This window comes from Heptranchias perlo, unplaced genomic scaffold (assembly GCF_035084215.1).
Source record: "Heptranchias perlo isolate sHepPer1 unplaced genomic scaffold, sHepPer1.hap1 HAP1_SCAFFOLD_662, whole genome shotgun sequence".
Classification (NCBI taxonomy): Eukaryota; Metazoa; Chordata; class Chondrichthyes; order Hexanchiformes; family Hexanchidae; genus Heptranchias; species Heptranchias perlo.
Window position 1 is genome coordinate 38,396 of NW_027139691.1, and position 24,879 is coordinate 63,274.

General features: G+C 52.1%; 1 protein-coding gene across 2 annotated transcripts in view; it reads right to left on the minus strand.

The window, feature by feature from the left end:
• LOC137318211 (myoD family inhibitor-like) overlaps positions 1-24,879 on the minus strand; it is a 74,278-nt gene that overhangs the window by 23,552 nt on the left and 25,847 nt on the right. Inside the window, exons 4-5 of one of the 2 annotated variants that reach the window (XM_067981156.1) lie at positions 19,249-19,527; positions 6,540-6,796 (exon numbers count right to left, since the gene is read on the minus strand). In XM_067981156.1, coding sequence (XP_067837257.1) covers positions 6,540-6,796; positions 19,249-19,527 — 536 coding nt within the window. The remainder of the gene's footprint in view (positions 1-6,539; positions 6,797-19,248; positions 19,528-24,879) is intronic. The other variant, XM_067981155.1, reaches the window with a different exon arrangement.

Sequence of the window (24,879 nt, forward strand, 5' to 3'; positions counted from 1 at the left end):
AGGGGTGTGGGATATATCAGAGTGTTACAGTGAGGGGTGAGGGGTATATCAGAGTGTTACAGTGAGGGGTGTGGGGTATATCAGAGTGTTACAGTGAGGGGTGTGGGGTATATCAGAGTGTTACAGTGAGGGGTGTGGGATACATCAGAGTGTTACAGTGAGGGGTGTGGGATATATCAGAGTGTTACAGTGAGGGGTGTGGGATATATCAGAGTGTTACAGTGAGGGGTGTGGGTTATATCAGAGTGTTACAGTGAGGGGTTTGGGGTATATCAGAGTGTTACAGTGAGGGGTGTGGAGTATATCAGAGTGTTACAGTGAGGGGTGTGGGATATATCAGAGTGTTACAGTGAGGGGTGTGGGATACATCAGAGCGTTACAGTGAGGGGTGTGGAGTATATCAGAGTGTTACAGTGAGGGGTGTGGGATATATCAGAGTGTTACACTGAGGGGTGTGGGATATATCAGAGTGTTACAGTGAGGGGTGTGGGGTATATCAGAGTGTTACAGTGAGGGGTGTGGGGTATATCAGAGTGTTACAGTGAGGGGTGTGGGGTATATCAGAGTGTTACAGTGAGGGGTGTGGGATATATCAGAGTGTGATAGTGAGGGGTGTGGGATATATCAGAGTGTTACAGTGAGGGGTGTGGGATATATCAGAGTGTTACAGTGAGGGGTGTGGGATATATCAGAGTGTTACAGTGAGGGGTGTGGGATATATCAGAGTGTTACAGTGAGGGGTGTGGGGTATATCAGAGTGTTACAGTGAGGGGTGTGGGATATATCAGAGTGTTACAGTGAGGGGTGTGGGGTGTATCAGAGTGATACAGTGAGGGGTGTGGTGTATATCAGAGTGTTACAGTGAGGGGTGTGGGATATATCAGAGTGTTACAGTGAGGGGTGTGGGGTATATCAGAGTGTTACAGTGAGGGGTGTGGGTTATATCAGAGTGTTACAGTGAGGGGTGTGGGATATATCAGAGTGTTACAGTGAGGGGTGTGGGGTATATCAGAGTGTTACAGTGAGGGGTGTGGGGTATATCAGAGTATTACAGTGAGGGGTGTGGGATATATCAGAGTGTTACAGTGAGGGGTGTGGGATATATCAGAGTGTTACAGTGAAGGGTGTGAGGTATATCAGAGTGTTACAGTGAGGGGTGTGGGATATATCAGAGTGTTACAGTGAGGGGTGTGGGATATATCAGAGTGTTACAGTGAGGGGTGTGGGGTATATCAGAGTGTTACAGTGAGGGGTGTGGGATATATCAGAGTGTTACAGTGAGTGGTGTGGGATATATCAGAGTGTTACTGTGAGGGGTGTGGGGTATATCAGAGTATTACAGTGAGGTGTGTGGGATATATCAGAGTGTTACAGTGAGGGGTGTGGGATATATCAGAGTGTTACAGTGAGGGGTGTGGGATATATCAGAGTGTTACAGTGACGGGTGTGGGATCTTTCAGTGTGTTACAGTGAGGGGTGTGGGATATATCGGAGTGTTGCAGTGAGGGGTGTGGGGTATATCAGAGTGTTACAGCGAGGGGTGTGGGATATAACAGAGTGTTACAGTGAGGGGTGTGGAATATATCAGAATGTTACAGTGAGGGGTGTGGGATATATCAGAGTGTTACAGTGAGGGGTGTGGGATATATCAGAGTGTTACAGTGAGGGGTGTGGGGTATATCAGAGTGTTACAGCGAGGGGTGTGGGATATAACAGAGTGTTACAGTGAGGGGTGTGGGATATATCAGAGTGTTACAGTGAGGGGTGTGGGATATATCAGAGTGTTACAGTGAGTGGTGTGGGATATATCAGAGTGTTACAGTGTGGGGTGTGGGATATATCAGAGTGTTACAGTGAGGGGTGTGGGATATATCAGAGTGTTACAGTGAGGGGTGTGGGATATATCAGAGTGTTACAGTGAGGGGCGTGGGGTATATCAGAGTGTTACAGTGAGGGGTGTGGGGGATATCAGAGTGTTACAGTGAGGGGTGTGGGGGATATCAGAGTGTTACAGTGAGGGGTGTGGGATATATCAGAGTGTTACAGTGAGGGGTGTGGGATATATCAGAGTGTTACAGTGAGGGGTGTGGGATATATCAGAGTGTTACAGTGAGGGGTGTGGGGTATATCAGAGTGTTACAGTGAGTGGTGTGGGATATATCAGAGTGTTACAGTGAGGGGTGTGGGATATATCAGAGTGTTACAGTGAGGGGTGTGGGATATATCAGAGTGTTACAGTGAGGGGTGTGGGATATATCAGAGTGTTACAGTGAGTGGTGTGGGATATATCAGAGTGTTACAGTGTGGGGTGTGGGATATATCAGAGTGTTACAGTGAGGGGCGTGGGGTATATCAGAGTGTTACAGTGAGGGGTGTGGGGGATATCAGAGTGTTACAGTGAGGGGTGTGGGGGATATCAGAGTGTTACAGTGAGGGGTGTGGGATATATCAGAGTGTTACAGTGAGGGGTGTGGGATATATCAGAGTGTTACAGTGAGGGGTGTGGGATATATCAGAGTGTTACAGTGAGGGGTGTGGGGTATATCAGAGTGTTACAGTGAGGGGCGTGGGGTATATCAGAGTGTTACAGTGAGGGGTGTGGGGGATATCAGAGTGTTACAGTGAGGGGGGTGGGATATATCAGAGTGTTACAGTGAGGGGTGTGGGGTGTATCAGAGTGTTACAGTGAGGGGTGCGGGGTATATCAGAGTGTTACAGTGAGGGGTGTGGGGTATATCAGAATGTTACAGTGAGGGGGTGTGGGTTATATCAGAGTGTTACAGTGAGGTGTGTGGGATATATCAGAGTGTTACAGTGAGGGGTGTGAGGTATATCAGAGTGTTACAGTGAGGGGTGTGGGATATATCAGAGTGTTACAGTGATGGGTGTGGGATATATCAGAGTGTTACAGTGAGGGGTGTGGGATATATCAGAGTGTTACAGTGAGGGGTGTGGGGTATATCAGAGTGTTACAGTGATGGGTGTGGGATATATCAGAGTGTTACAGTGAGGGGTGTGGGATATATCAGAGTGTTACAGTGAGGGGTGTGGGATATATCAGAGTGTTACAGTGAGGGGTGTGGGGTATATCAGAGTGTTACAGTGAGGGGTGTGGGGTATATCAGAGTGTTACAGTGAGGGGTGTGGGATATATCAGAGTGTTACAGTGAGGGGTGTGGGGTATATCAGAGTGTTACAGTGAGGGGTGTGCGATATATCAGAGTGTTACAGTGAGGGGTGTGGGGTCTATCAGAGTGTTACAGTGAGGGGTGTGGGATATATCAGAGTGTTACAGTGAGGGGTGTGGGTTATATCAGAGTGTTACATTGAGGGGTGTGGGATATATCAGAGTGTTACAGTGAGGGGTGTGGGGTATATCAGAGTGTTACAGTGAGGGGTGTGGGATATATCAGAGTGTTACAGTGAGGGGTGTGGGATATATCAGAGTGTTACAGTGAGGGGTGTGGGATATATCAGAGTGTTACAGTGAGGGGTGTGGGGTATATCAGAGTGTTGCAGTGAGGGGTGTGGGATATATCAGAGTGTTACAGTGAGGGGTGTGGGGTATATCAGAGTGTTACAGTGAGGGGTGTGGGATATATCAGAGTGTTACAGTGAGGGGTGTGGGGTATATCAGAGTGTTACAGTGAGGGGTGTGGGGTATATCAGAGTGTTACAGTGAGGGGTGTGGGATATATCAGAGTGTTACAGTGAGGGGTGTGGGGTATATCAGAGTGTTACAGTGAGGGGTGTGGGATATATCAGAGTGTTACAGTGAGGGGTATGGGGTATATCAGAGTGTTACAGTGAGGGGTGTGGGATATATCAGAGTGTTACAGTGAGGGGTATGGGGTATATCAGAGTGTTACAGTGAGGGGTGTGGGATATATCAGAGTGTTACAGTGAGAGGTGTGGGATATATCAGAGTGTTACAGTGAGGGGTGTGGGATATATCAGAGTGTTACAGTGAGGGCTATGGGATATATCAGAGTGTTACAGTGAGGGGTGTGGGGTATATCAGAGTGTTACAGTGAGGGGTGTGGGATATATCAGAGTGTTACAGTGAGGGGTGTGGGATATATCAGAGTGTTACAGTGAGGGGTGTGGGATATATCAGAGTGTTGCAGTGAGGGGTGTGGGATATATCAGAGTGTTACAGTGAGTGGTGTCGGATATATCAGAGAGTGTTCCAGTGAGGGGTGTGCGATATATCAGAGTGTTACAGTGAGGGGTGTGGGATATATCAGTGTGTTACAGTGAGGGGTGTGGGATATATCGGAGTGTTCCAGTGAGGGGTGTGGGATATATCAGAGTGTTACAGTGAGGGGTGTGGGATATATCAGTGTGTTACAGTGAGGGGTGTGGGATATATCGGAGTGTTACAGTGAGGGGTGTGGGATATATCAGAGTGTTACAGTGAGGGGTGTGGGATATATCAGAGTGTTCCAGTGAGGGGTGTGGGATATATCAGAGTGTTACAGTGAGGGGTGTGGGATATATCAGAGTGTTCCAGTGAGGGGTGTGGGATATATCAGAGTGTTACAGTGAGGGGTGTGGGATATATCAGAGTGTTACAGTGAGGGGTGTGGGATATATCAGAGTGTTACAGTGAGGGGTGTGGGATATATCGGAGTGTTCCAGTGAGGGGTGTGGGATATATCAGAGTGTTACAGTGAGGGGTGTGGGATATATCAGAGTGTTACAGTGAGGGGTGTGCGATATATCAGAGTGTTACAGTGAGGGGTGTGGGGTATATCAGAGTGTTACAGTGAGGGGTGTGGGATATATCAGAGTGTTACAGTGAGGGGTGTGGGGTATATCAGAGTGTTACAGTGAGGGGTGTGGGGTATATCAGAGTGTTACAGTGAGGGATGTGGGGTATATCAGAGTGTTCCAGTGGGGGGTGTGGGATATATCAGAGTGTTACAGTGAGGGGTGTGGGATATATCAGAGTGTTACAGTGAGGGGTGTGGGATATATCAGAGTGTTCCAGTGAGGGGTGTGGGGTATATCAGAGTGTTAAATTGAGGGGTGTGGGATATATCAGAGTGTTACAGTGAGGTGTGTGGGGTATATCAGAGTGTTACAGTGAGGGGTGTGGGGTATATCAGTGTGTTACAGTGAGGGGTGTGGGAAATATCAGAGTGTTACAGTGAGGGGTGTGGGATATATCAGCGTGTTACAGTGAGGGGTGTGGGATATATCAGAGTGTTACAGTGAGGTGTGTGGGATATATCAGAGTGTTACAGTGAGGGGTGTGGGATATATCAGAGTGTTACAGTGAGGGGTGTGGGGTATATCAGAGTGTTACAGTGAGGGGTGTGGGGTATATCAGAGTTTTACAGTGAGGGGTGTGGGATATATCAGAGTGTTACAGTGAGGGGTGTGGGATATATCAGAGTGTTACAGTGAGGGGTGTGGGATATATCAGAGTGTTACAGTGAGGGGTGTGGGATATATCAGAGTGTTCCAGTGAGGAGTGTGGGATATATCAGAGTGTTACAGTGAGGGGTGTGGGGTATATCAGAGTGTTACAGTGAGGGGTGTAGGGTGTATCAGAGTGTTACAGTGAGGGGTGTGGGGTATATCAGAGTGTTACAGTGAGGGGTGTGGGATATATCAGAGTGTTACAGTGAGGGGTGTGGGATATATCAGAGTGTTACAGTGAGGGGTGTGGGATATATCCGAGTGTTACAGTGAGGGGTGTGGGGTATATCAGAGTGTTACAGTGAGGGGTGTGGGATATATCAGAGTGTTACAGTGAGGGGTGTGGGATATATCAGAGTGTTACAGTGAGGGGTGTGGGGTATATCAGAGTGTTACAGTGAGGGGTGTGGGATATATCAGAGTGTTACATTGAGGGGTGTGGGATATATCAGAGTGTTCCAGTGAGGGGTGTGGGGTATATCAGAGTGTTGGAGTGAGGGGTGTGGGATATATCAGAGTGTTACAGTGAGGGGTGTGGGATATATCAGAGTGTTACAGTGAGGGGTGTGGGGTATATCAGAGTGTTACAGTGAGGGGTGTGGGATATATCAGAGTGTTACAGTGAGGGGTGTGGGATATATCAGAGTGTTACAGTGAGGGGTGTGGGATATATCAGAGAGTTACAGTGAGGGGTGTGGGATATATCAGTGTGTTACAGTGAGGGGTGTGGGGTATATCAGAGTGTTACAGTGAGGGGTGTGGGATATATCAGAGTGTTACAGTGAGGGGTGTGGGATATATCAGAGTGTTACAGTGTGGGGTGTGGGATATATCAGAGTGTTACAGTGAGGGGTGTGGGATATATCAGAGTGTTACAGTGAGGGGTGTGGGATATATCAGAGTGTTACAGTGAGGGGTGTGGGATATATCAGAGTGTTACAGTGAGGGGTGTGGGATATATCAGAGAGTGTTACAGGCATGATGGGCCGAAGGGCCTGTTTTTGCGCCCTACAATTCTACAACCACGTCCTTTGCTCCACCTCTCGCTGGTCTTTCTCCCTCCCCCCTCTCTCCCCGCTCCCCGCTGTTAGTTAGTCAGTCGGAGCAGTTACTCAGTGATAGCAGAGCTCGGAGATCTCCAGGGCCAGGTCTAGACACTCGCTGGTCTGCTGGCATGCGTCGAACACGGAGTAGTCGGCCTGGCAGCCGCACCGGCAGTCGCACACCCTGTCCCGCTGGTGGGCGCCCCAGGCCTGGCACGGCAGGCACAGGCAGCAGCAGAGCCAGTCCAGGCACAGGGCGGGGAGCAGCTGGCAGCAGTCGGAGAACTGGCAGAAGAGGCAGCTGAGCAGCAGCGTGGCACAGACGTCTGAGGGAGAGGCAGGGAGGAGGACAGGAGAGGAGGAATGGAGAAGCAGAGCAGAGAGAGAGAGAGAGAGAGCAGTTAGTGCAGTTAAAGCCCACCTCAGCCAGTCCGGTGGCACGCCCTCAGTCCCACCGACCCACCTTCTCCCCATATCCCTCAGTCCCACCGACCCACCTTCTCCCCATATCCCTCAGTCCCACCGACCCACCTTCTCCCCATATCCCTCAGTCCCACCTACTCACCTTCTCCCCATATCCCTCAATCCCACCGACCCACCTTCTCCCCATATCCCTCAATCCCACCTACTCACCTTCTCCCCATATCCCTCAGTCCCACCTACCCACCTTCTCCCCATATCCCTCAAATCCCACCTACTCAACTTCTCCCCATATCCCTCAGTCCCACCTACCCACCTTCTCCCCATATCCCTCAAATCCCACCTACTCACCTTCTCCCCATATCCCTCAGTCCCACCTACCCACCTTCTCCCCATATCCCTCAGTCCCACCGACCCACCTTCTCCCCATATCCCTCAATCCCACCTACTCACCTTCTCCCCATATCCCTCAGTCCCACCTACTCACCTTCTCCCCATATCCCTCAATCCCACCGACCCACCTTCTCCCCATATCCCTCAATCCCACCGACTCACCTTCTCCCCATATCCCTCAGTCCCACCGACCCACCTTCTCCCCATATCCCTCAAATCCCACCTACTCACCTTCTCCCCATATCCCTCAGTCCCACCTACCCACCTTCTCCCCATATCCCTCAAATCCCACCTACTCACCTTCTCCCCATATCCCTCAGTCCCACCTACCCACCTTCTCCCCATATCCCTCAGTCCCACCTACCCACCTTCTCTCCATATCCCTCAATCCCACCCCCACCTTCTCCCCATATCCCTCAAATCCCACCGACTCACCTTCTCCCCATATCCCTCAGTCCCACCTACCCACCTTCTCCCCATATCCCTCAATCCCACCGACCCACCTTCTCCCCATATCCCTCAATCCCACCTACTCACCTTCTCCCCATATCCCTCAATCCCACCGACCCACCTTCTCCCCATATCCCTCAATCCCACCTACCCACCTTTCTCCCATATCCCTCAATCCCACCTACTCACCTTCTCCCCATATCCCTCAATCCCACCGACCCACCTTCTCCCCGTATCCCTCAATCCCACCTACCCACCTTCTCCCCATATCCCTCAATCCCACCGACCCACCTTCTCCCCATATCCCTCAATCCCACCTACCCACCTTCTCCCCATATCCCTCAATCCCACCGACCCACCTTCTCCCCATATCCCTCAATCTCACCGACCCACCTTCTCCCCGTATCCCTCAATCCCACCGACCCACCTTCTCCCCATATCCCTCAATCTCACCGACCCACCTTCTCCCCATATCCCTCAAATCCCACCTTCTCCCCATATCCCTCAAATCCAACCTACCCACCTTCTCCCCATATCCCTCAATCCCACCTACTCATCTTCTCCTCATATCCCTCAGTCCCACCTACTCACCTTCTCCCCATATCCCTCAAATCCCACCTTCTCCCCATATCCCTCAATCCCACCTACTCACCTTCTTCCCATATCCCTCAGTCCCACCTACTCACCTTCTCCCCATATCCCTCAATCCCACCGACCCACCTTCTCCCCATATCCCTCAATCCCACCTACCCACCTTCTCCCCATATCCCTCAAATCCCACCTACCCACCTTCTCCCCATATCCCTGAATCCCACCTACTCACCTTCTTCCCATATCCCTCAGTCCCACCTACTCACCTTCTTCCCATATCCCTCAATCCCACCTACTCACCTTCTCCCCATATCCCTCAATCCCACCTACTCACCTTCTCCCCGTATCCCTCAATCCCACCGACCCACCTTCTCCCCATATCCCTCAATCCCACCTACCCACCTTCTCCCCATATCCCTCAAGTCCCACCTACCCACCTTCTCCCCATATCCCTCAATCCCACCTACCCACCTTCTCCCCATATCCCTCAAATCCCACCTACTCACCTTCTTCCCATATCCCTCAGTCCCACCTACTCACCTTCTTCCCATATCCCTCAATCCCACCTACTCACCTTCTTCCCATATCCCTCAATCCCACCTACTCACCTTCTTCACATATCCCTCAATCCCACCTACTCACCTTCTCCCCATATCCCTCAATCCCACCTACTCACCTTCTCCCCATATCCCTCAATCCCACCTTCTCCCCATATCCCGCAATCCCACCGACCCACCTTCTCCCCATATCCCTCAATCCCACCTACCCACCTTCTCCCCATATCCCTCAATCGCACCTTCTCCCCATATCCCTCAATCCCACCGACCCACCTTCTCCCCATATCCCTCAAATCCCGCCTTCTCCCCATATCCCTCAATCCCACCTACCCACCTTCTCCCCATATCCCTCAATCCCACCTTCTCCCCATATCCCTCAATCCCACCGACCCACCTTCTCCCCATATCCCTCAAATCCCGCCTTCTCCCCATATCCCTCAATCCCACCGACCCACCTTCTCCCCATATCCCTCAATCCCACCTTCTCCCCATATCCCGCAATCCCACCGACCCACCTTCTCCCCATATCCCTCAATCCCACCTTCTCCCCATATCCCTCAATCCCACCCACCCACCTTCTCCCCATATCCCTCAATCCCACCTTCTCCCCATATCCCGCAATCCCACCGACCCACCTTCTCCCCATATCCCTCAATCCCACCTTCTCCCCATAGCCCTCAATCCCACCCACCCACCTTCTCCCCATATCCCTCAATCCCACCTTCTCCCCATATCCCGCAATCCCACCGACCCACCTTCTCCCCATATCCCTCAATCCCACCTTCTCCCCATATCCCTCAATCCCACCGACCCACCTTCTCACCATATCCCTCAAATCCCGCCTTCTCCCCATATCCCTCAATCCCACCCACCCACCATCTCCCCATATCCCTCAATCCCACCTTCTCCCCATATCCCTCAATCCCACCTACCCACCTTCTCCCCATATCCCTCAATCCCACCGACCCACCTTCTCCCCATATCCCTCAATCCCACCCACCCACCTTCTCCCCATACCCTTCAATCCCACCTACCCACCTTCTCCCCGTATCCCTCAATCCCACCGACCCACCTTCTCCCCATTATCCCTCAAATCCCACCTTCTCCCCATAATCCCTCAAATCCCACCTTCTCCCCATATCCCACAATCCCACCAACCCGCCTTCTCCGCATATCCCTCAATCCCACCGACCCACCTTCTCCCCATATCCCTCAATCCCACCTACCCACCTTCTCCCCGTATCCCTCAATCCCACCTACCCACCTTCTCCCCGTATCCCTCAATCCCACCTACCCACCTTCTCCCCGTATCCCTCAATCCCACCTACCCACCTTCTCCCCATATCCCTCAATCCCACCGACCCGCCTTCTCCCCATATCCCTCAATCCCACCGACCCACCTTCTCCCCGTATCCCTCAATCCCACCGACCCACCTTCTCCCCATAATCCCTCAAATCCCACCTTCTCCCCATAATCCCTCAAATCCCACCTTCTCCCCATATCCCTCAATCCCACCGACCCACCTTCTCCCCATAATCCCTCAAAACCCACCTTCTCCCCATATCCCTCAATCCCACCGACCCACCTTCTCCCCATAATCCCTCAAATCCCACCTTCTCCCCATACCCTTCAATCCCACCTACCCACCTTCTCCCCATATCCCTCAATCCCACCCACCCACCTTCTCCCCATATCCCTCAATCCCACCGACCCACCTTCTCCCCATATCCCTCAATCCCACCGACCCACCTTCTCCCCATATCTCTCAATCCCATCTACCCACCTTCTCACCATATCCCTCAATCCCACCTACCCACCTTCTCCCCATATCCCTCAATCCCACCGACCCACCTTCTCCCCCTAATCCCTCAAATCCCACCTTCTCCCCGTATCCCTCAATCCCACCTCCCCATATCCCTCAATCCCACCCACCCACCTTCTCCCCATATCCCTCAATCCCACCGACCCACCTTCTCCCCGTATCCCTCAATCCCACCTACCCACCTTCTCCCCGTATCCCTCAATCCCACCGACCCACCTTCTCCCCATATCCCTCAATCCCACCGACCCACCTTCTCCCCATATCCCTCAATCCCACCTACCCACCTTCTCCCCCGTATCCCTCAATCCCACCTACCCACCTTCTCCCCGTATCCCTCAATCCCACCGACCCACCTTCTCCCCGAATCCCCCAATCCCACCTACCCACCTTCTCCCCCGTATCCCTCAATCCCACCTACCCACCTTCTCCCCCGTATCCCTCAATCCCACCTACCCACCTTCTCCCCATATCCCTCAATCCCACCTACCCACCTTCTCCCCATATCCCTCAATCCCACCTACCCACCTTCTCCCCATATTCCTCAATCCCACCCACCCACCTTCTCCCCCGTATCCCTCAATCCTACCTACCCACCTTCTCCCCATATCCCTCAATCCCACCTACCCACCTTCTCCCCATATCCCTCAATCCCACCGACCCACCTTCTCCCCGTATCCCTCAATCCCACCGACCCACCTTCTCCCCGTATCCCTCAATCCCACCTACCCAACTTCTCCCCATATCCCTCAATCCCACCCACCTACTTCTCCCCATATCCCTCAATCCCACCCACCCACCTTCTCCCCATAATCCCTCAAATCCCACCTTCTCCCCGTATCCCTCAATCCCACCTACCCACCTTCTCCCCATATCCCTCAATCCCACCGACCCACCTTCTCCCCGTATCCCTCAATCCCACCTACCCGCCTTCTCCCCATATCCCTCAATCCCACCGACCCACCTTCTCCCCGTATCCCTCAATCCCACCAACCCACCTTCTCCCCATATCCCTCAATCCCACCTACCCACCTTCTCCCCATATCCCTCAATCCCACCGACCCACCTTCTCCCCGTATCCCTCAATCCCACCCGCCCACCTTCTCCCCATATCGCTCAATCCCACCTTCTCCCCATATCCCTCAATCCCACCTACCCACCTTCTCCCCGTATCCCTCAATCCCACCCACCCACCTTCTCCCCATATCCCTCAATCCCACCGACCCACCTTCTCCCCATATCCCTCAATCCCACCTTCTCCCCGTATCCCTCAATCCCACCGACCCACCTTCTCCCCAAATCCCCCAATCCCACCTACCCACCTTCTCCCCATATTCCTCAATCCCACCTACCCACCTTCTCCCCATATTCCTCAATCCCACCGACCCACCTTCTCCCCATATCCCTCAATCCCACCTACCCACCTTCTCCCCATATCCCTCAATCCCACCGACCCACCTTCTCCCCATATCCCTCAATCCCACCTACCCACCTTCTCCCCATATTCCTCAATCCCACCGACCCACCTTCTCCCCATATCCCTCAATCCCACCTACCCACCTTCTCCCCATATCCCTCAATCCCACCGACCCACCTTCTCCCCAAATCCCCCAATCCCACCTACCCACCTTCTCCCCCGTATCCCTCAATCCCACCCACCCACCTTCTCCTCATATCCCTCAATCCCACCTTCTCCCCATACTCCTCAATCCCACCGACCCACCTTCTCTCCATATCCCTCAATCCCACCGACCCACCTTCTCCCCGTATCCCCCAATCTCACCGACCCACCTTCTCCCCCGTATCCCTCAATCCCACCTACCCACCTTCTCCCCATATCCCTCAATCCCACTGACCCACCTTCTCCCCATATCCCTCAATCCCACCTCCCCATATCCCTCAATCCCACCTACCCACCTTCTCCCCATATCCCTCAATCCCACCTCCCCGTATCCCTCAATCCCACCTACCCACCTTCTCCCCATATCCCTCAATCCCACCTACCCACCTTCTCCCCATATCCCTCAATCCCACCTACCCACCTTCTCCCCATATCCCTCAATCCCACCGACCCACCTTATCCCCATATCCCTCAATCCCACCTACCCACCTTCTCCCCATATCCCTCAATCCCACCTTCTCCCCATATCCCTCAATCCCACCTGCCCACCTTCTCCCCATATCCCTCAATCGCACCTGCCCACCTTCTCCCCAGATCCCTCAATCCCACCGACCCACCTTCTCCCCATATCCCGCAATCCCACCTGCCCACCTTCTCCCCATATCCCTCAATCCCACCTGCCCACCTTCTCCCCATATCCCTCAATCCCACGTGCCCACCTTCTCCCCATATCCCTCAATCCCACCCGCCCACCTTCTCCCCATATCCCTCAATCCCACCTGCCCACCTTCTCCCCATATCCCTCAATCCCACCTGCCCACCTTCTCCCCATATCCCTCAATCCCACTGACCCACCTTCTCCCCATATCCCTCAATCCCACCTGCCCACCTTCTCCCCATATCCCTCAATCCCACTGACCCACCTTCTCCCCATATCCCTCAATCCCACCTGCCCACCTTCTCCCCATATCCCTCAATCCCACCTGCCCACCTTCTCCCCATATCTCTCAATCCCACCCACCCACCTTCTCCCCATATCCCTCAATCCTCCTTCTCTCTCTCTCTCTTCAGAATCCCATCAATTTGCCCTTTGACCTCATTTACACCGCCCACTTCATTGCCTCTTGCCCATTAACTTTCCCTTTGGGTGAGAACGTTCTCCAGAACATCCCTTCCCGCTCCCAATCCCCTCATTTTCACCCTGCGACCCCCGCCCCCCCCCTCCAACTCCCCACTGCGAGATTTGAACAATCCACCCCAGATCAGATTTACCCAACCCCCCTCCCAATCCCGAAAACTTCGGTTCGATCCCCTCGGTCTCCTCTCCCGGGGAAAACAGACCCCACCTGTTTCACCTCTGCTCCAATTGAAATCCCGGGATATTCCTTGGCTCCCCCTGTCAAGGCACAGACACCCTTCCTGTGATTCTGTGTCCCATCTTCTTACTCAGTAACCTCTCCCTCCAAGTCCATGGTTGACTATTTGGGCCTCTAGCGAGAGGTGAGAGAGGCCTCATCCATTTCCCTGCTCCTTGACATTTTGACAACCCAGGAAATTACAGAAATATAGCACCTTTAACGTAGTAAAATGTCCCAGGGTTCTTCCCAGGAGCGTAAATCAGACAAAATTTGACACCGAGGCACATAAGGAGATGTTAGGACAGGTGACCAAAAGCTCGGTCAAAGAGGGAGGTTTTAAGGAGCGTCTTAAAGGAGGAGAGAGAGAGGCGGAGAGGTTTAGGGAGGGAATTCCAGAGCTTAGGGCCGAGGCGGCTGAAGGCACGGCCGCCAATGGTGGAGCGATGGAAATCGGCGGGGATGCGCAAGAGGCCAGAATTGGAGGAGCGCAGAGATCTCGGAGGGTTGTCAGGGCTGGAGGAGGTCACAGAGAGAGTGAGGGGGGGGCGAGGGCCATGGAGGGATTTGAACACGAGGATGAGAATTTTAAAATCGAGGCGTTGCAGGACCGGGAGCCGATGTAGGTCAGCGAGCACATCGGGGTGATGGGTGAACGGGACTCGGTGCGAGTTAGGATACGGGGAGGGGGGGCGGGCAGAGTTTTGGATGAGCTGGAGTTTACGCAGGGTGAAAGGTGGGAGGCCGGACAGGGGAGCATTGGAATAGGAGAGTCTGGAGGGGACAGAGGCACAGATGAGGGTTTCAGCAACAGATAAGTGCGGAGATGGGCCACCTCACAGCTATAGGCCCGAGGCCTACATTGAACCAGTCTCCAAATCCAGCTGCACGCTCCCAGAATCCAGTGCTCTGGGGTAACCATGCAGAGGGAGCCTGGGAGATGTGCTTTGAGCTCTCTGTTGGGCGAGAGCCAACCAGATGACATAAGCCCCCAAATAAACCTTGGTTTCCTGGCAACTAAACCTTCCTGTCCAGGCCCAGGCCCCAGGCTTCCTCCCGCGCAGATGTGCGCCTGGCTCAGGAGACGAAACGAGCTTGTTTCTGTTCAAAAACAGCGTATCTCCAACAGGTATTGAGAGAAAACAGGGTTAGAGGCAGGGGGGGGGGGGGGTGAGGGCCGAAACTCTAAATACTTTAAACAAGCTGCCTGCATAGTTTCCACGGTCCATCAGAGGTGGGTCAAAGGTCGGCCTTATTCCAAGTGCAAAACAATTGTGAGAACTTCAATCTTGTTATGCCTCATTTGCCTCTGTCTCAAACTCATGCATTTTTGGTTTGAGTGGCTGAGTATTGACTGTCATATCAAAGACCCCGCTTTGAGAGAGAGGGGACTGAGAGATCCCAGTCAGTGTACAGATATCTCCCTGAGAGAGAGGGACTGAGAGATCCCAGTCAGTGTACAGATATCTCCCTGAGAGAGAGGGACTGAGAGATCCCAGTCAGTGTACAGATATCTCCCTGAGAGAGAGGGACTGAGAGACACCAGTCAGTGTACAGATATCTCCCTGAGAGAGAGGGGACTGAGAGACACCAGTCAGTGTACAGATATCTCCCTGAGAGAGAGGGACTGAGAGACACCAGTCAGTGTACAGATATCTCCCTGAGAGAGAGGGACTGAGAGACACCAGTCAGTGTACAGATATCTCCCTGAGAGAGAGGGACTGAGAGACACCAGTCAGTGTACAGATATCTCCCTGAGAGAGAGGGACTGAGAGACACCAGTCAGTGTACAGATATCTCCCTGAGAGAGAGGGACTGAGAGACCCCAGTCAGTGTACAGATATCTCCCTGAGAGAGAGGGACTGAGAGACACCAGTCAGTGTACAGATATCTCCCTGAGAGAGAGGGACTAAGAGACACCAGTCCGTGTACAGATATCTCCCTGAGAGAGAGGGACTGAGAGACAGCAGTCAGTGTACAGATATCTCCCTGAGGGAGAGGGACTGAGAGACACCAGTCAGTGTACAGATATCTCCCTGAGGGAGAGGGACTGAGAGACACCAGTCAGTGTACAGATATCTCCCTGAGGGAGAGGGACTGAGAGACACCAGTCAGTGTACAGATATCTCCCTGAGAGAGAGGGGACTGAGAGACACCAGTCAGTGTACAGATATCTCCCTGAGAGAGAGGGGACTGAGAGACACCAGTCAGTGTACAGATATCTCCCTGAGGGAGAGGGAGTGAGAGACACCAGTCAGTGTACAGATATCTCCCTGAGAGAGAGGGGACTGAGAGACACCAGTCAGTGTACAGATATCTCCCTGAGAGAGAGGGACTGAGAGACACCAGTCAGTGTACAGATATCTCCCTGAGAGAGAGGGACTGAGAGACACCAGTCAGTGTACAGATATCTCCCTGAGAGAGAGGGACTGAGAGACACCAGTCAGTGTACAGATATCTCCCTGAGAGAGAGGGACTGAGAGACACCAGTCAGTGTACAGATATCTCCCTGAGAGAGAGGGACTGAGAGACACCAGTCCGTGTACAGATATCTCCCTGAGAGAGAGGGACTGAGAGACACCAGTCAGTGTACAGATATCTCCCTGAGAGAGAGGGGACTGAGAGATACCAGTCAGTGTACAGATATCTCCCTGAGAGAGAGGGACTGAGAGACACCAGTCAGTGTACAGATATCTCCCTGAGAGAGAGGGACTGAGAGACACCAGTCAGTGTACAGATATCTCCCTGAGAGAGAGGGGACTGAGAGACACCAGTCAGTGTACAGATATCTCCCTGAGGGAGAGAGGGACTGAGAGACACCAGTCAGTGTACAGATATCTCCCTGAGAGAGAGGGACTGAGAGACACCAGTCAGTGTACAGATATCTCCCTGAGGGAGAGGGGACTGAGAGACACCAGTCCGTGTACAGATATCTCCCTGAGAGAGAGGGACTGAGAGACACCAGTCAGTGTACAGATATCTCCCTGAGAGAGAGGGACTGAGAGACACCAGTCAGTGTACAGATATCTCCCTGAGGGAGAGGGACTGAGAGACACCAGTCAGTGTACAGATATCTCCCTGAGAGAGAGGGACTGAGAGACACCAGTCAGTGTACAGATATCTCCCTGAGAGAGAGGGACTGAGAGACACCAGTCAGTGTACAGATATCTCCCTGAGAGAGAGGGACTGAGAGACACCAGTCAGTGTACAGATATCTCCCTGAGAGAGAGGGGACTGAGAGACACCAGTCCGTGTACAGATATGTCCCTGAGAGAGAGGGACTGAGAGACACCAGTCAGTGTACAGATATCTCCCTGAGAGAGAGGGACTGAGAGACACCAGTCCGTGTACAGATATCTCCCTGAGAAAGGGGACTGAGAGACACCAGTCAGTGTACAGATATCTCCCTGAGAGAGAGGGACTGAGAGACACCAGTCAGTGTACAGATATCTCCCTGAGAGAGAGGGACTGAGAGACACCAGTCCGTGTACAGATATCCATTCTGGCGTCTTTAACGTCCACCAGAAAGGCACTAAGGGCCTCGGTTTAAAGTCTCATCTGAAAGACGGCACCTCCGACTGTCGCAGACAATACAGCACAGAAGGAGGCCGTTCTGCCCATTGTGCCTGGGCTAGCTCTTCGTGGGAGCTCTCGTCTCTTGTCCAATTTCCCTGTAACTTTCCTGATTCTTTCCTTCCAAACCTCCGTCCATTCCTTTGAGATGTTACAGCCTCTGCCTCAGTCGCCCCTTGTGTTAAAGGCCATTCGGCCCATTGTGCCTGTACTGCCGCTGAGGAAAGATCTATCCAATTCGTCCTACTTTCCCTTTAGCCCTGCAAATTTTTCCCCTTCAAGTATTTATCCAATTCCCTTTCGAAAGTTATTCCCTTTCAGGCAGTGAATTCCAGATCAGAACAACTCGCTGCGTAAAAAATATCTCCTCATCTCCCCCTCTGGTTCTTTTCCCGATTATCTTAAATCCGTGTCCTTTGGTCACCGACCCTCCTGCCCACTGGAAACGGTTTCTCCTTATTTACTCCATCAAAACCCTTCCTGATTTTGAACCCCTCGATCAAATCTCCCCTTAACCTTCTCTGCTCTGAGGAGAACAATCCCAGATTCTCCAGTCTCTCCACACAACTGGAGTCCCTCATCCCTGGAACCATTCTGGCAAATCTCCTCCGCACCCTCTCCGAGGCCTTCACATCCTTCCTAAAGTGCGGTGCCCAGAATTGGTCACAATAGTCCAGCTGAGGCCTAACCAGTGTTTTATAAAGGTTTAGCATAACTCCCTTGCTTTTGGACGTGATTTTAAATGGGACAAACATGGGTTGGCAGCGAGCCGGGGACAGTAAAAAATGTTTAAATCTAAAACCCGCCCCCCAAGTCGCCCACTTCCGGTTTTAAAGGAGGCGGGACGAGGGGCAGGCGATTGACCAGCTCTTCGGAGGCGGGTCGGTCAGTGAATGCTTTCTAGGAGGCTGCGGGCCTCCATTTTTAACGTTTTTTTGTTTGCTTTTAACCCCTGGGGACCGGGATTCTGGAGCCTTCTCCCTCACGCCATGTGAGAGGAGGCGAGAAGGCTCAGAACTGCAGGTCCGTGCCTTAAAAGCACAGCCAGAGGAGCGGGAGTGACCTCCCCAGGCTCAACGGGCCTAGCTGCAGCGGACCCCGCCCCCTCCCCTACGATCTCCGACCCCCGAATTGACCCCTGACCCCCTGAACCCCCTAATGACTGAGCCCCCCGATGACCAACCCACCCTGGATTCGGAGTCAGGATCGAGCCCCACCTCCCGGAGACCGCAACTCCGGACCATAAAACCCTCCCGCCCTGTGGGACTAACCCCCCGCCCTCCCCCTGCTATCGGCTGGGACAGAGATGGCCACGGCCATGGGGGGAGGGTCCACAACGTGGCCTGTCAGGCTGTTAATCTGCCTGCGGATCCTTCTGCTACTCCACACCGCACTCTGTCCCTCCACAACCTAAAGCATTTTCCCATCGAGACTCCCCCTCGCTAACTCTCCCAAAACGTCCGACTTCCCATTTCTTGGCGTCAAACCGTGCCCGTATTCTCTTGCTCATGGCCCCTAATTTGACAACGTCGGCAAATTTACCTTGTACTTGTGTCCAGATCACTTTGATTTTGGAAGAGAAGGGAGTTCCCTCGGGGGGGGGGGTGGGGCGGTGGACGGGTTGGTGGGTGACGGGCCATCAATAATAGAGAGTCACAAACAAATCCAATCGGGGAATTCAGGAGAAACTTCTTTACCCGCCATTTAACACTACTCTCTGTCATCAGCCGCTTACCCCATCCTCCAGCCGGGCAAATTTCATCTGGTGAGCCTTAATTTTTCATTTTGCAAGAAGCCTCTCATGTGGCACTTTATCAAGAGCCTTCTGTCTGACATCCGCCATTACCGCGCTCCCCCGGCGCTGCTCTGGGAGGGGCCGGCCTTAGATTATGGGCCCATGGAGCAGGGGGCTCGAGACCCAGCGCCGTCCCGGGTTGGAAGTCCCCGTCGGCCGACGGTCGAGGCAAAGTGATGGGGCGGGGGGCCGCGGTAACTCACCGTCGCTGGCAGCGGCCGGGATCTGGGAGGCTGCCGACTTGTAGCTGCCGCCGGTGCAGACAGACGGGGTCGAGCTCAGACGCATCTTCTCCGGCCGGGCGCCCGGCGACTTGCAGACGGGCGGCGGAGGTGGAAGCGACCCGGGCACGCTCTGGACGCAGCTCGACGGGGTGCCTCCGTTGACGTACAGGGAGGCCGCTCGCTTGGATCCCTTGTTGGTAGGGCCTGGGACTGGGCCGGGGCCGGAGCCTGGGTCTCCTGGCTGAGGTAGGGAGGTGACTGCACATCAGAGGAGAAGGAAGAGAAGAAAAAACACGGAGGGAGAGGTGGTGAGTAGAACATCAAGTGTGAGCATCAAACAGTCCCAGGGCAGGTACAGGGTTAGATACAGAGTAAAGCTCCCTCTACACTGTCCCATCAAACACTCCCAGGGCAGGTACAGGGTTAGATACAGAGTAAAGCTCCCTCTACACTGTCCCATCAAACACTCCCAGGGCAGGTACAGGGTTAGATACAGAGTAAAGCTCCCTCTACACTGTCCCATCAAACACTCCCAGGGCAGGTACAGGGTTAGATACAGAGTAAAGCTCCCTCTACACTGTCCCATCAAACACTCCCAGGGCAGGTACAGGGTTAGATACAGAGTAAAGCTCCCTCTACACTGTCCCATCAAACAATCCCAGGGCAGGTACAGGGTTAGATACAGAGCAAAGCTCCCTCTACACTGTCCCATCAAACACTCCCAGGGCAGGTACAGGGTTAGATACAGAGTAAAGCTCCCTCTACACTGTCCCATCAAACACTCCCAGGGCAGGTACAGGGTTAGATACAGAGTAAAGCTCCCTCTACACTGTCCCATCAAACACTCCCAGGGCAGGTACAGGGTTAGATACAGAGTAAAGCTCCCTCGACACTGTCCCATCAAACACTGAAGGTTGTGGGGTAGATCAGAGTGTTACAGTGAGGGGTGTGGGATATATCAGAGTGTTACAGTGAGGGGTGTGGGATATATCAGAGTGTTACAGTGAGGGGTGTGGTGTATATCAGAGTGTTACAGTGAGGGGTGTGGTGTATATCAGAGTGTTACAGTGAGGGGTGTGGTGTATATCAGAGTGTTACAGTGAGGGGTGTGGTGTATATCAGAGTGTTACAGTGAGGGGTGTGGTGTATATCAGAGTGTTACAGTGAGGGGTGTGGTGTATATCAGAGTGTTACAGTGAGGGGTGTGGTGTATATCAGAGTGTTACAGTGAGGGGTGTGGTGTATATCAGAGTGTTACAGTGAGGGGTGTGGTGTATATCAGAGTGTTACAGTGAGGGGTGTGGTGTATATCAGAGTGTTACAGTGAGGGGTGTGGTGTATATCAGAGTGTTACAGTGAGGGGTGTGGTGTATATCAGAGTGTTACAGTGAGGGGTGTGGTGTATATCAGAGTGTTACAGTGAGGGGTGTGGGATATATCAGAGTGTTACAGTGAGGGGTGTGGGATACATCAGAGTGTTACAGTGAGGGGTGTGTTATATATCAGAGTGTTACAGTGAGGGGTGTGGTGTATATCAGAGTGTTACAGTGAGGGGTGTGGGATATATCAGAGTGTTACAGTGAGGGGTGTGGTGTATATCAGAGTGTTACAGTGAGGGGTGTGGGATATATCAGAGTGTTACAGTGAGGGGTGTGGGATATATCAGAGTGTTACAGTGAGGGGTGTGGAGTATATCAGAGTGTTACAGTGAGGGGTGTGGGATATATCAGAGTGTTACAGTGAGGGGCGTGGGATATATCAGAATGTTACAGTGAGGGGTGTGGTGTATATCAGAGTGTTACAGTGAGGGGTGTGGGATATATCAGAGTGTTACAGTGAGGGGTGTGGGATATATCAGAGTGTTACAGTGAGGGGTGTGGGGTATATCAGAGTGTTACAGTGAGGGGTGTGGGATATATCAGAGTGTTACAGTGAGGGGTGTGGGATATATCAGAGTGTTACAGTGAGGGGTGTGGGATATATCAGAGTGTTACAGTGAGGGGTGTGGGATATATCAGAGTGTTACAGTGAGGGTGTGGAGTATATCAGAGTGTTACAGTGAGGGGTGTGGGATATATCAGAGTGTTACAGTGAGGGGTGTGGGATATATCAGAGTGTTACAGTGAGGGGTGTGGGATATATCAGAGTGTTACAGTGAGGGGTGTGGGGTATATCAGAGTGTTACAGTGAGGGGTGTGGGATATATCAGAGTGTTACAGTGAGGGGTGTGGGATATATCAGAGTGTTACAGTGAGGGGTGTGGTGTATATCAGAGTGTTACAGTGAGGGGTGTGGTGTATATCAGAGTGTTACAGTGAGGGGTGTGGTGTATATCAGAGTGTTACAGTGAGGGGTGTGGGATATATCAGAGTGTTACAGTGAGGGGTGTGGGATATATCAGAGTGTTACAGTGAGGGGTGTGGAGTATATCAGAGTGTTACAGTGAGGGGTGTGGGATATATCAGAGTGTTACAGTGAGGGGCGTGGGATATATCAGAATGTTACAGTGAGGGGTGTGGTGTATATCAGAGTGTTACAGTGAGGGGTGTGGGATATATCAGAGTGTTACAGTGAGGGGTGTGGGATATATCAGAGTGTTACAGTGAGGGGTGTGGGGTATATCAGAGTGTTACAGTGAGGGGTGTGGGATATATCAGAGTGTTACAGTGAGGGGTGTGGGATATATCAGAGTGTTACAGTGAGGGGTGTGGGATATATCAGAGTGTTACAGTGAGGGGTGTGGGATATATCAGAGTGTTACAGTGAGGGTGTGGAGTATATCAGAGTGTTACAGTGAGGGGTGTGGGATATATCAGAGTGTTACAGTGAGGGGTGTGGGATATATCAGAGTGTTACAGTGAGGGGTGTGGGATATATCAGAGTGTTACAGTGAGGGGTGTGGGGTATATCAGAGTGTTACAGTGAGGGGTGTGGGATATATCAGAGTGTTACAGTGAGGGGTGTGGGATATATCAGAGTGTTACAGTGAGGGGTGTGGGATATATCAGAGTGTTACAGTGAGGGGTGTGGGGTATATCAGAGTGTTGCAGTGAGGGGTGTGGGGTATATCAGAGTGTTACAGTGAGGGGTGTGGGGTATATCAGAGTGTTACAGTGAGGGGTGTGGGATATATCAGAGTGTTACAGTGAGGGGTGTGGGGTATATCAGAGTGTTACAGTGAGGGGTGTGGGGTATATCAGAGTGTTACAGTGAGGGGTGTGGGATATATCAGAGTGTTACAGTGAGGGGTGTGGGATATATCAGAGTGTTACAGTGAGGGGTGTGGGGTATATCAGAGTGTTACAGTGAGGGGTGTGGGATATATCAGAGTGTTACAGTGAGGGGTGTGGGATATATCAGAGTGTTACAGTGAGGGGTGTGGGATATATCAGAGTGTTACAGTGAGGGGTGTGGGGTATATCAGAGTGTTACAGTGAGGGGTGTGGGATATATCAGAGTGTTACAGTGAGGGGTGTGGGATATATCAGAGTGTTACAGTGAGGGGTGTGGGATATATCAGAGTGTTACAGTGAGGGGTGTGGGGTATATCAGAGTGTTGCAGTGAGGGGTGTGGGGTATATCAGAGTGTTACAGTGAGGGGTGTGGGATATATCAGAGTGTTACAGTGAGGGGTGTGGGGTATATCAGAGTGTTACAGTGAGGGGTGTGGGGTATATCAGAGTGTTACAGTGAGGGGTGTGGGGTATATCCGTGTTACAGTGAGGGGTGTGGGATATATCAGAGTGTTACAGTGAGGGGTGTGGGATATATCAGAGTGTTGCAGTGAGGGGTGTGGGATATATCAGAGTGTTACAGTGAGGGGTGTGGGGTATATCAGAGTGTTACAGTGAGGGGTGTGGGGTATATCAGAGTGTTGCAGTGAGGGGTGTGGGGTATATCAGAGTGTTGCAGTGAGGGGTGTGGGGTATATCAGAGTGTTACAGTGAGGGGTGTGGGATATATCAGAGTGTTACAGTGAGGGATGTGGGATATATCAGAGTGTTACAGTGAGGGGTGTGGGATATATCAGAGTATTACACTGAGGGGTGTGGGGTATATCAGAGTGTTACAGTGAGGGGTGTGGGGTATATCAGAGTGTTACAGTGAGGGGTGTGGGATATATCAGAGTGTTACAGTGAGGGGTGTGGGATATATCAGAGTGTTACAGTGAGGGGTGTGGGATATATCAGAGTGTTACAGTGAGGGGCGTGGGATATATCAGAGTGTTACAGTGAGGGGTGTGGGATATATCAGAGTGTTACAGTGAGGGGTGTGGGATATATCAGTGTTACAGTGAGGGGTGTGGGGTATATCAGAGTGTTACAGTGAGGGGTGTGGGATATATCAGAGTGTTACAGTGAGGGGTGTGGGGTATATCAGAGTGTTACAGTGAGGGGTGTGGGGTGTATCAGAGTGTTACAGTGAGGGGTGTGGGATATATCAGAGTGTTGCAGTGAGGGGTGTGGGGTATATCAGAGTGTTACAGTGAGGGGTGTGGGATATATCAGAGTGTTGCAGTGAGGGGTGTGAGGTATATCAGAGTGTTACAGTGAGGGGTGAGGGGTATATCAGAGTGTTACAGTGAGGGGTGTGGGATATATCAGAGTGTTACAGTGAGGGGTGTGGGATATATCAGAGTGTTACAGTGAGGGGTGAGGGATATATCAGAGTGTTACAGTGAGGGGTGTGGGGTATATCAGAGTGTTACAGTGAGGGGTGTGGGATATATCAGAGTGTTACAGTGAGGGGTGTGGGATATATCAGAGTGTTACAGTGAGGGGTGTGGGATATATCAGAGTGTTACAGTGAGGGGTGTGGGATATATCAGAGTGTTACAGTGAGGGGTGTGGGGTATATCAGAGTGTTACAGTGAGGGGTGTGGGATATATCAGAGTGTTACAGTGAGGGGTGTGGGGTATATCAGAGTGTTACAGTGAGGGGTGTGGGGTATATCAGAGTGTTACAGTGAGGGGTGTGGGATATATCAGAGTGTTACAGTGAGGGGTGTGGGATATATCAGAGTGTTACAGTGAGGGGTGTGGGGTATATCAGAGTGTTACAGTGAGGGGTGTGGGATATATCAGAGTGTTACAGTGAGGGGTGTGGGATATATCAGAGTGTTACAGTGAGGGGTGTGGGGTATATCAGAGTGTTACAGTGAGGGGTGTGGGGTATATCAGAGTGTTACAGTGAGGGGTGTGGGGTATATCAGAGTGTTACAGTGAGGGGTGTGGGATATATCAGAGTGTTACAGTGAGGGGTGTGGGCTGTATCAGAGTGTTACAGTGAGGGGTGTGGGATATATCAGAGTGTTACAGTGAGGGGTGTGGGATATATCAGAGTGTTACAGTGAGGGGTGTGGGATATATCAGAGTGTTACAGTGAGGGGTGTGGGATATATCAGAGTGTTACAGTGAGGGGTGTGGGATATATCAGAGTGTTACAGTGAGGGGTGTGGGATATATCGGAGTGTTACAGTGAGGGGTGTGGGGTATATCAGAGTGTTACAGTGAGGGGTGTGGGATATATCAGAGTGTTACAGTGAGGGGGTGGGATATATCAGAGTGTTACAGTGAGGGGTGTGGGATATATCAGAGTGTTACAGTGAGG